The sequence below is a fragment of the Rana temporaria genome, chromosome 4 (assembly GCF_905171775.1).
Source record: "Rana temporaria chromosome 4, aRanTem1.1, whole genome shotgun sequence".
Classification (NCBI taxonomy): Eukaryota; Metazoa; Chordata; class Amphibia; order Anura; family Ranidae; genus Rana; species Rana temporaria.
This window is the reverse complement of record NC_053492.1, coordinates 468,839,591-468,851,624: the sequence shown is the minus strand read 5'-3', so window position 1 is coordinate 468,851,624 and position 12,034 is coordinate 468,839,591. Positions and strand designations below refer to the sequence as shown.

At 46.4% G+C, this 12,034-nt stretch overlaps 1 protein-coding gene across 2 annotated transcripts in view; it reads left to right on the top strand.

Moving 5' to 3' along the window:
- The window catches only part of TMEM63B (transmembrane protein 63B), a 109,554-nt gene that overhangs the window by 63,040 nt on the left and 34,480 nt on the right, over window positions 1-12,034 (top strand). For both annotated transcript variants that reach the window (XM_040351769.1, XM_040351768.1), the window contains 6 exons: window positions 1,826-1,863; window positions 4,460-4,602; window positions 4,988-5,039; window positions 6,535-6,643; window positions 6,801-6,871; window positions 10,358-10,438. In XM_040351769.1, coding sequence (XP_040207703.1) covers window positions 1,826-1,863; window positions 4,460-4,602; window positions 4,988-5,039; window positions 6,535-6,643; window positions 6,801-6,871; window positions 10,358-10,438 — 494 coding nt within the window. The remainder of the gene's footprint in view (window positions 1-1,825; window positions 1,864-4,459; window positions 4,603-4,987; window positions 5,040-6,534; window positions 6,644-6,800; window positions 6,872-10,357; window positions 10,439-12,034) is intronic.

Sequence of the window (12,034 nt, the reverse complement as noted above, 5' to 3'; positions counted from 1 at the left end):
CTCCTTCTCCCTTCTTCTACTCCTCCTCCCTCCTTCTCCCTTCTTCTCCCTTCTCCCTTCTTCTACTCCTTCTCCCTTCTTCTACTCCTTCTCCCTTCTTCTACTCCTTCTCCCTTCTTCTACTCCTTCTCCCTCCTCCCTTCTTCCCACTCCTTCTCCCTCCTCCCTTCTTCTCACTCCTCATTTCTTCCCACTCCTTCTCCCTCCTCCCTTCTTCTCACTCCTTCCTCCTCCTCCTCCTCCTCCTCCTCCTCCTCCTCCTCCTCCTTCTTGTTCTTCTTGTTCTTCTTGTTCTTCTTCCTTCTCTTCTTCCTTCTTCTCCCTCTTCTTCCTTCTCCCTTCTCCCTTCTTCCTTCTTCCTTCTTCCTTCTTCCTTCTTCCTTCTTCCTTCTTCTTTCTCCCTTCTTCCTTCTTCTTCCTTCTTCCTTCTCCCTTCTCCCTTCTTCCTTCTTCTTTCTCCCTTCTTCCTTCTTCTTTCTCCCTTCTTCCTTCTTCCTTCTCCCTTCTTCCTTCTCCCTTCTTCCTTCTTCCTTCTCCCTTCTTCCTTCTTCCTTCTTCTTCCTTCTCCCTTCTTCCTTCTTCTCCCTCCTTCTCCCTCCTTCCTTCTTCTTCCTTCTTCCTTCTTCTTCCTTCTCCCTCCTTCTCCCTCCTTCCTTTTTCTCCCTTCTTCCTTCTTCTCCCTCCTTCCTTCTTCTTCCTTCTTCTCCCTCCTTCTCAACTTTGGTTTCATCTGTCCACAGAATATTTTACCAGCACTGCTGTGGAACATCCAGGTTCTCTTGTGCAAACTGTAAACGTGCAGCAATGTTTTTTTGTGGTATCTCCAGGTTCTCTGTGGTATCCTCCCATAAAATTAATTCTTGTTTAGTGTTTTACGTATCGTAGATTCGCTAACAGGGATGTTGGCATATGCCAGAGACTTTTGTAAGTCTTTAGCTGACACTCTAGGATTCTTCTTCGCCTCATTGAGCAGTCCGCGCTGTGCTCTTGCAGTCATCTTTACAGGACGGCTACTCCTAGGGAGAGTAGCAGCAGTGCTGAACTTTCTCCATTTATAGACAATTTGTCTTACCGTGGACTGATGAACAACAAGGCTTTTGGAAATACTTTTATAATCCTTTCCAGCTTTATGCAAGTCAACAATTCTTAATCGTAGGTCTTCTGAGAGCTCTTTTGTGCAAGGCATCATTCACATCAGGCAATGCTTCTTGTGAAAAGCAAACCCAGAACTGGTGTGTGTTTTTTATAGGGCAGAGCAGCTGTAACCGACGACACCAATCTCATCTCATTGATTGGACTCCATTTGGCTGACACCTCACTCCAATTAGCTCTTGGAGATGTCATTGGTCTATGGGTTCACATACTTTTTTCCATCTGCACTGTGAATGTTTACATGGTGTGTTCAATAAAAACATGGTTTAATTTAATTCTTTGTGTGTTATTAGTTTAGGCAGACTGTGATCTATTGTTGTGACTTATGAATTTCAGATCACATTTTATGACCAATTTGTGCAGAAATCCATATCATTCCAAAAGGGTTCACATACTTTTTCTTGCAACTGTAAGTGTTTTTTTCATTAAGCTGGAGCCACCTGTTAGGTTTGGTTCACTGTTCCTGCCAGCTAGGCTCTACGGGCTCCCCTGATTTCTAACAGTCCTGAATTCAAGAGTTCCAGTGGCTGCAAACTGTGACGAGGACCTGGCCTTGGATCCCAGTATAGGTGTGAGGGTTACATCGGGTCTTATGACATCCAGCGATAACGATAGTTGTGCGGTCCAGTTGTGACTCTGGGTGATGATAACCTTTTGTGTGTTTTTTTTCTAGGGTTTCTGCTCCTGGCTGACTGCAATCTTCCGGATAAAGTGAGTTTCTGTCCTGTCACCTAGACTGCCATAATAATTGGGGGCGGGGGTAGGGGGGTGGGTTGAGTGTTTATACTCGTGGCTTTACTTACGATCAGAAAAGGGGGCTTTTGAAATTAAAATTTTTGTAACAGATCAGAGCCTGACCTACATATCCAACCAAATATCTCTCTACTACCCCCTATATTTATCATAGACCTTTCAAAATGCAAGAAATAAAGCTACAAGGCTCATTCAGGTCACAGATATCGTGTAACCACTTGCCAACCAGCAATACACACACACACATATATATATATATATATATACACACAGTGGTGGTTTACCGGGATTATGGCTGAAGCTATCAGCCATACCTCTGGTATTTTATTTTATTTATTTTTAACCGGTGATTGGCTTTCTTATGAAAGCCGTCCAAGCGGCTCATTAGCCTCTGGAACGCTTTCAGAAGCAACGGAAGGGGTTAATGTTTTTGATCACTTTTATTCCTATTACAGGGCATGTAACTATCAAAAGGTCTTTTGTTTTTAAAAAAAAAAAAAAGATCTTTTTAAAAGTAGAGGATCTCTCCATAAAGAGGACCTGTCATTGCTTATTCCTATTACAAGGGACATTTACATTCCTTGTAATAGGAATAAAAGTGATCAAAAACATTAAAATTAAAGTGACATAGGGATAGGAATATATATCTCTCTCTATTTTTTACTTGTCAAAAAGTACCAGAAAAGGCCTGGAGCTGAAGTGGGTAAAGCAACGTAATCCTCTCCTATACCACCCTCCGATGTACTTATTACACACTTTGTTTAAAGAAAACAAATAAAAAAAAAAAGTTGCACAACCGCGTGTATCCACTCGTACAAAAGACCTTCATTGTCAGCGGTTGCACAACTTTTTTTTTATTTTTTATTATTTGCTTTCTTTGGATAAAATATGTATTGACACTTGCGTAATAAGTTAAGGTCTGTGGTAGTCCCCATAACGAGGACGGTGTAGTAGAGGATTCTGGTTTTATTATATTATACAGAATTTATAGCTGGTGATAGAAGTTTACTGTAAAAGGGGATAGTATAGATACAGATTAAAGGGCAATGACAATTTTGGAACAAAATTAATAATAATTGTTTCATTATTAGTTTTTGTGGGAGCATGGTGAACGTTAAAATAAACTGGTTATTTTTTTTTTTCTTACACGTGAACCTGTCACTTTGCCCTAACAGAAAACAAATATCTTTAATGAAAACTATCGATTTACTTTTTTTGTTTCTGTTCTGTCCACCTATGAGGCAAATTACAGGTACTTTTCTCCATGTTACGGAGTGCTTCCTAACTCTAGCTATAAGATATGAGCTGCATCCCTCACCACCTGCCACACCTGATTTGACAACAGCTAGGAAGGAGATGGACTCCTCCATAAGGGCAGCTTTTCTTGGGTGCAGTTTGGACCTCATAGCTAGCGTTGGGCAATACCTAGCAAGGACCTCCATAGCTAGGGTTGGGAAGTACCTAGCAAGGACCTCATAGAGATAGTTAGGAAGTACCTAGAAAGGACCTCATAGCTAGGGTTAGGAAGCATCTAGAAAGGACCTCATAGCTAGAGGGTTAGTAAGCACCTTGCAAGGACCTGCTATTGAGTAGTAGGAAGTGCCTAGCAAGGACCTTACAGCTAGGGTTAGGAAGCACCTAGCAAGGACCTCATAGCTTGGGTTAGGTAGCACCTAGCAAGGACCTCATAGCTTGGGTTAGGAAGCACCTAGCAAGGACCTCATAGCTTGGGTTAGGAAGCATCTAGCAAGGACCTCATAGCAAGGGTTAGGTTAGGAAGTACCTAGAAAAGACCTCATAGCTAGAGGGTTAGTAAGCACCTCAAAAGGACATTCTATCAAGTAGTAGGAAGTGCCTAGCGAGGACCTTACAGCTAGGGTTAGGAAGCACCTAGAAAGGACCTCATAGCTAGGGTCAGGAAGTACCTAGAAAGGACCTCATATCTTGGGCTAGTAAGCACCTAGCAAGGACCTTCTAGCTAGGGTTAAGAAGTACCTAGAAAGAACCTCATAGCTAGGGTCAGGAAGCACCTAGCATGGACCTCCATAGCTAGGGTCAGGAAGTACCTAGAAAGGACCTCCATAGCTAGGGTCAGGAAGTACCTAGAAAGGACCTCATATCTTGGGCTAGGAAGAACCTAGAAAGGACCTCATAGCTTGGGTTAATAAGCACCTAGCAAGGACCTTCTAGTGAGGAGTAGGAAGTGCCTAGCAAGGACCTTACAGCTAAGGTTAGGAACATGGGACAAAGTACTGCATATACTTTGTTCCATAGGAGACAGAACAGTACAAATTGTGTATATATACCTGCATTTTTATTTGGTTGATGGGTCGGTGGACTTTAACACCAATCGGCCATATAAATGCATCCATGGGTAATGACTTTTCTGTGTAAGGGCTTTCGAAAACAAAATTAGCTGACTTAATCTTCCCCAGAAAGAATGTTCTTGTTAATGATTTTTCAGTTCGGTGTATATGTTGTCTTCAGGTGATTTGGGGGGGTTTCTATCTCCATCCTTCCTCATCAGTAATAGCGGAATGTGTTTTCTCTGCAGAGATGATGAAATCCTTGATAAATGTGGTGCAGATGCTGTCCATTACCTGTCCTTCCAACGCCACATCATCGGTCTGTTGGTGGTAGTCGGCGTACTCTCTGTTGGCATTGTGCTCCCGGTCAACTTCTCAGGAGACCTGCTGGGTAAGATAGAAGCCTGTTTATTGGTATTGTTTCTGCATAAATACACATTGGCAAAGCTTCCTGCACCATTGTATGGGTGCAAGTGGCATGTGCCACAGTTTGCAAAGCAGATCAACCTCTTTCAAAGCTGGAGCTGCTTGCTTGGGAGTTGGGCCACCAGCTCCAGTTCTCCTGCTCCCTATGTCTTTGTTAATTAGAAGCAAGATCTGATCTATTTTCTCAGTTCAGAAGAGCGGCACAGGCTTCATGGCTCCACCACTCTTTTTGTTAATTTCCCCTTTGTGATCACTGGATAGAGGATGGGGAATCGCGTCTTCGACAACTGGGGATGACATGTGTATTGTATATATCACTGACCAGCTGGACTCTCTCTCTTATTCCACAGAAAACAATGCGTACAGCTTCGGGAGGACAACCATAGCCAACCTGGACTCCAGGTAAGACTCTGCTTGTTTATGAGCACATGGATGTGTGTATAGATGTGTGTACTCAGCAGGATCGGTCTACAACAGGTGTAAAGTGTCTCCTCTTCTCTGCTGCTTGTTGGATCTCTTTGCTGGTTCTGTATGACCAGGTATGGTTCTGTGGCCTCAGTTCTGGATCCATGTCTCTTTCTGATTTTGTGCTGCTTCTGCCTTTTTTTTTTTTTTTTTTTATGTTTTTAATACCGTAAGGATAGGACTTTTTCTGTATTTTTGTGTATGGATAGGACTCTTTGTATTGTGGTGCATGTATAGGCCTCTCTCTGTATTGAGGTGTATGTATAGGGCTCTCTCTGTATTGGGGTGTATGTATAGGATTCTCTCTGTATTGGGGTGTATGTATAGATTCTCTCTGTATTGGGGTGTATGTATAGGATTCTCTCTGTATTGGGGTGTATGTATTGGATTTTCTCTGTATTGGGGTGTATGTATTGGATTCTCTCTGTATTGGGGTGTATGTATAGGATTCTCTCTGTATTGGGGTGTCTGTATAGGATTCTCTCTCTGTATTGGGGTGTATGTCTAGGGCTCTCTCTGTATTGAGGTGTATGTCTAGGGCTCTCTCTGTATTGGGGTGTATGTATAGGATTCTCTCTGTATTGGGGTGTATGTATAGGGCTCTCTCTGTATTGGGGTGTATGTCTAGGGCTCTCTCTGTATTGAGGTGTATGTCTAGGGCTCTCTCTGTATTGGGGTGTATGTATAGGATTCTCTCTGTATTGGGGTGTATGTATAGGGCTCTCTCTGTATTGGGGTGTATGTATAGGATTCTCTCTGTATTGGGGTGTATGTATAGGATTCTCTCTGTATTGGGGTGTATGTATAGGGCTCTCTCTGTATTGGGGTGTATGTCTAGGGCTCTCTCTGTATTGGGGTGTATGTCTAGGGCTCTCTCTGTATTGAGGTGTATGTCTAGGGCTCTCTCTGTATTGGGGTGTATGTATAGGATTCTCTCTGTATTGGGGTGTATGTATAGGGCTCTCTCTGTATTGGGGTGTATGTATAGGATTCTCTCTGTATTGGGGTGTATGTATAGGATTCTCTCTGTATTGGGGTGTATGTATAGGGCTCTCTCTGTATTGGGGTGTATGTCTAGGGCTCTCTCTGTATTGGGGTGTATGTCTAGGGCTCTCTCTGTATTGAGGTGTATGTCTAGGGCTCTCTCTGTATTGGGGTGTATGTATAGGATTCTCTCTGTATTGGGGTGTATGTATAGGGCTCTCTCTGTATTGGGGTGTATGTATAGGATTCTCTCTGTATTGGGGTGTATGTATAGGGCTCTCTCTGTATTGGGGTGTATGTACAGGATTCTCTTTGTATTGGGGTATATGTATAGGATTCTCTCTGTATTGGGGTGTATGTATAGGATTCTCTCTGTATTGGGGTGTATGTATAGGATTCTCTCTGTATTGGGGTGTATGTATATGACTCCTCTTCTTTACCTTCCCAGGAACAATCTCCTTTGGCTTCACACCACCTTCGCCTTCTTCTACCTCTTGCTCACGGTGTACAGTATGCGACGTCACACGTCCAAAATGCGCTACAAGGAGGATGAGCTGGTAATGTGCCATAATGTAGTCTGAGACTTTAATATATGTCGTCCTATAGGGAGCTGACATGTTCCAGGCATAGCTTGGTCACCCAATGATGATCCTCCATTAATATCCTGTGTTCCTCCGTCTCACAAATGTCCTTTTTTTCTTCTGATTTTCCCAGGTGAAGAGAACTCTGTTTATTAATGGAATTTCCAAATATGCAGAGGCAGGAAAAATTAAGAAGCATTTTGAGTAAGTTGCAATCTTTTATTAACTACTGAACCCTTTGTGCGCTCTTAACCTGTTCCCATCCGCGCTATAGCCAAAAGACGGCCACAGCGTGGGCTTACCTTGCCAGGAGGGCATTCATATACTTCCTCCCATGATCGTGCTGCCCACTCACCCACTGTGGCGCACAAGCAGCACGCTCTGTGAACTCTGCGTCCTTAGGAGCAGGCTTGATTACTCCTCGTACTACCACACCACACCATACGGAAACTCTGGTGTCTTTCTGTATAAAGAGCTCTTATCTGGGGACAATCTTTCTCCCATGGGCCGGCGAGACTGTACCTCAATGGATCTTCCACCAGTATATTTCTGTATACTGTGTGGTTTAGTTACAAGTTGCATGAAAAGTATATAAATTGAAATCTTCCAGAAAAAGAAATTACTTTTTGTGATCATATACATTTAATAAGAAGTCCTGAAGAGGTGGTCATTTCCCACGAAACGCGTTGACCCTAGTTCCTCATTTCGATAAACAGCTATACATGTTTATAGTGGATAAGGTTTTGCTGGTATGTAAGCCATGACAATTTAGAGTGTTTTTAATATTTTATTGTTAAAATTAAGATTTTGTACATATTTTTTTTCCTACATAAGTGTACTTGTGTGATCACTGGAGGGGTATTTCAAATCCTACTACCTACCTTTTTGCTGCAGTCTATGATCTCTAGAGCAGGGGTCCCCAAACTTTTCACTTCAAGGGCCACATCGTATATTTTGCACATACTGGTGTAATTTTGTAAATAAATTTGCAGCGGCATCATCTGTGTCCCCGTCACTCATCGGCATTTCCCTGCAAATAGGTGTCCCCATCAGTGTCCCCCTGCACATTTGTGTGACCATCAGTACCTCCCGGCACGTTTTTTTCCCCCTCAGAGCCATTACCCCCCCATAACTGTGCCCCTCCATCAGGGCCATCACCCCCTTTCCCCCGTACACGCACACAATCGTCCGTCCCCCCCCCTCCATCAGTGCCATTACCACCCCCTCACCTGTGTCTCCATCAGTTCCATCACCCCCCCCCCCAAAACACTGTTTCCCCCTCAGAGCCAGTACCCCCCCATAACTGTGCCCCTCCATCAGGGCCATCACCCCCTTTCCCCCATACACGCACACAATTAGTCCCCCCCTCCATCAGTGCCATTACCACCCCCTCACCTGTGTCTCCATCAGTTCCATCACCCCCCCCAAACAACTGTTTCCCCCTCAGAGCCATCACCCCCACCGTAAATGTGTCCCTTCATCAGGGCTGTCATCCTCCTTCCCCCCAAAACTGTGCCCACACACACAACTTTGCACCCCCATCAGTGCCATTACCACCCCCTCACCTGTGTCTCCATCTGAGCCATCACCCCCACCGTAAATGTGTCCCTTCATCAGGGCTGTCATCCACCCCCCCCCCCCCCCCAAAAAAACTGTGCCCACACACACAACTTTACACCCCCATCAGTGCCATTACCACCCCCTCACCTGTGTCTCCATCTGAGCCATCACCCCCACCGTAAATGTGTCCCTTCATCAGGGCTGTCATCCCCCCCCCCCCCCCCAAAAACTGTGCCCCCACACACAACTTTGCACCCCCATAAGTGCCATGAACACCCCCCCCCACCACCACCTGTGTCCCCATCAGTTCCATCACCCCCCCCCCCCCCAAACAACTGTTTCCCCCAACAAAACCACAACCCTCCCACACAACTGTGTCTCCATCACTGCCAATCCCTCCCCACCCCGCACATTTGTTTCCTCCCCATCAGTCTCTTCAAACATTTTGTACTTTACCGCTGTACAGTGTGTGACCTTCTACACCTCCCGACCTGCTGTTACACAGACACGCTGTATGCAATATGACAGCACTAAAGGACACCAATGTTAACAGTGAGGTGGGAGCCAGGAGGTGCAGATGGTCTGCACTAAAATACTTCATTGGTTGATGCTGGTGGTCCTAGCTACCAACACTTGGGGGCACCGGGAGTAGTTGCAGGACCTGCGCTGTATACCCCTGGGGTTGGGGGTGAGTATGTGTCTCAGGTTCCGCAATCCCAGCAGTATACAGCGCAGGTCCTGCAACTATTCCCAGCACCCCCTTCCCCATGTGTTGGTAGCTAGGACCAACCAATGAAGTATTTTAGATCGGTTCATCTGCACCCCCTGGCTCCCACCTCGCTGTTCACATCAGTGTCCTTTTAGTGCTGTCATTTTGCATACAGCGTGCCAGGTCCTAGCTACCAACACATGGGGGGCACCGGGAGAAGTTGCAGGATCTGCGCTGCATACTGCTGGGTGTTGGGGTGAGTATGCGTCGCAGGTTCCGCATCCCCCAAAAAGCTTTCGCACAGAGGCCGTCTCTGCAGTGAGTCTGAGGACTGGTAAAAACATCCCAATGACCGTATGTCTGGTAGGAGGTCCGTGGGCTCAGGAGAACTGTGTCCACTGTGATCGGACATCTGAACTCTAGAGAACTGTGTCTGGTGTGTGAGATCTGTTGGCTCTGGAGAAGTGTCTGGCGTGTGAAGTCTGTTGGCTCTGGTGAAGTGTCTGTTGGCTCTGGTAAAGTGTCTGGTGTCTGTTGGCTCTGTAGAAGTGTCTGTTGGCTCTGGAAAAGTGTCTGAAGTCTGTTGGCTCTGTAGAAGTGTCTGGTGTCTGTTGGCTCTGTAGAAGTGTCTGGTGTCTGTTGGCTCTGTAGAAGTGTCTGGTGTCTGTTGGCTCTGGAGAAGTGTCTGGTGTCTGTTGGCTCTGGAGAAGTGTCTGGTGTCTGTTGGCTCTGGAGAAGTGTCTGGCGTGTGAAGTCTGTTGGCTCTGGTAAAGTGTCTGGCGTGTGAAGTCTGTTGGCTCTGGTGAAATGTCTGATGTCTGTTGGCTCTGGTGAAGTGTCTGGTGTCTGTTGGCTCTGTAGAAGTGTCTGGTGTCTGTTGGCTCTGTAGAAGTGTCTGAAGTCTGTTGGCTCTGTAGAAGTGTCTGGTGTCTGTTGGCTCTGGAGAAGTGTCTGGTGTCTGTTGGCTCTGTAGAAGTGTCTGAAGTCTGTTGGCTCTGGAGAAGTGTCTGGTGGCTCTGTAGAAGTGTCTGGTGTATTTTGGCTCTGGAGAAGTGTCTGGTGTCTGTTGGCTCTGTAGAAGTGTCTGGTGTCTGTTGGCTCTGTAGAAGTGTGTGAAGTCTGTTGGCTCTGTAGAAGTGTGTGAAGTCTGTTGGCTCTGTAGAAGTGTCTTTTGGCTCTGTAGAAGTGTGTGAAGTCTGTTGGCTCTGGAGAAGTGTCTGAAGTCTGTTGGCTCTGTAGAAGTGTCTGTTGGCTCTGGAGAAGTGTCTGGTGTCTGTTGTCTCTGTAGAAGTGTCTGTTGGCTCTGGAGAAGTGTCTGAAGTCTGTTGGCTCTGGAGAAGTGTCTGAAGTCTGTTGGCTCTGGAGAAGTGGCCGGATATATGGGCTCTGAGATATTGCTAAATGCTTTTCTTTTGTTGCAGGGAGGCCTATGACCACTGCACAGTGCTGGAAGCTCGGCCATGCTATAACGTGGCCAGGCTCATGTCTCTGGATACAGAAAGGTAAGAGCGGAGCCTCTACAAGCTGCATTCATCATATTCATTTTCATAGCGTAACAATGGGGTAGATTCAGGTAGCTTTGCGCTTTTCTTACAGAGGCGCAGCATACCGTTTTGCCGCTGCGCCTCCGTAAATTACCTGCGCTACGCTTGATTCACGGAGCAGTAGCTCCGTAATTTGCGTGAGCGCTCCAGAAAACTGCCCGGCGTAAGCGCGCGTAATTTAAATGATCCCATAGGGGGCGTGGATCATTTAAATTAGGCGCGTTCCCGCGCCGAGCGTAGTGCGCATCCTCCGTCGGGAAACTTTCCCGACGTGCATTGCGGCAAATGACGTCGCAAGGACGTCATTTGCTTCAAAGTGAACGTAAATGGCGTCCAGCGCCATTCACGATTCACTTGCGCAAACAACGTTAAATTTAAAATTCGCAACGCGGGAACGACGGGTATACGTAGCATTGGCTGCCCCTGCTAATGGCAGGAGCAGCCTTACGCGGAACCCGACGAACGGAAACAACGGAAACTGCGTACGCAGGGCGCGCGTACGGTTGTGAATCGGCGTTGGTATGCAGTTTGCATACTCTACGCTGACCACTACGGGAACGCCCCCTAGCGGCCATCGTAAGAATGCAGCCTACGATACGACGGCATAAGGAGCCTTATGCCAGTCATTTCTTAGGCTGCAGTCGGCGTATCGAGGTTCCTGAATCGGGAGCATTCGAGACGCCGGCGCAAGTAAGCAATTGCGCTGCGTAACTATGGTTACGCAGACGCAATTGCTACCTGAATCTACCCCAATGTCTTATTCTGGATACTAACAAAACACTAGATAACTGGCGCACACAATGGAGCCCCGTAGTGACTTGTCAACTGTCATTTTTCCCGGGCACTTTAACCACTTAAGCCCCGGACCTTTAGGCAGCTAAAGGACCCGGCCAGGTTTTGCGATTCGGCACTGCGTCGCTTTAACAGACAATTGCGCGGTCGTGCGACGTGGCTCCCAAACAAAATTGGCGTCCTTTTTTTCCCCACAAATAGAGCTTTCTTTTGGTGGTATTTGATCGCCTCTGCGGTTTTTATTTTTTGCGCTATAAACAGCGACAATTTTGAAAAAAAATCGATATTTTTTACTATAATACATATCCCCAAAAAATATATAAAAAAACAAAGGCCCGGATTCAGAAAGAATTGCGCTCTATTTGCGAAGGCGCAGGGCAACGATTTTGCCCTGCGCCCCCGCAAATATTTTGCGCTGCCCTCGATTCACAGAGCAGTAGCTCCGTAAATTGCGAGGGCCGCGCCGGCAAAATTGCCCGGCATAAGCGCGCGCAATGTAAATGATCCCGCCGGGGGTGGGAATCATTTAAATTAGGCACGCTCCCGCGCCGAGCGTAGAGCGCGTGCTCCGTCGGGAAACTTTCCCGACGTGCATTGCGGCAAATGACGTCGCAAGGACGTCATTTGCTTCAAAGTGAACGTGAATGGCGTCCAGCGCCATTCACGATTCACTTACACAAACGACGTAAAATTCGAACGTCGCGACGCGGGAACGCCGGGTATAGTTTAGCATTGGCTGCCCCTGCCATTAGAAGGGGCAGC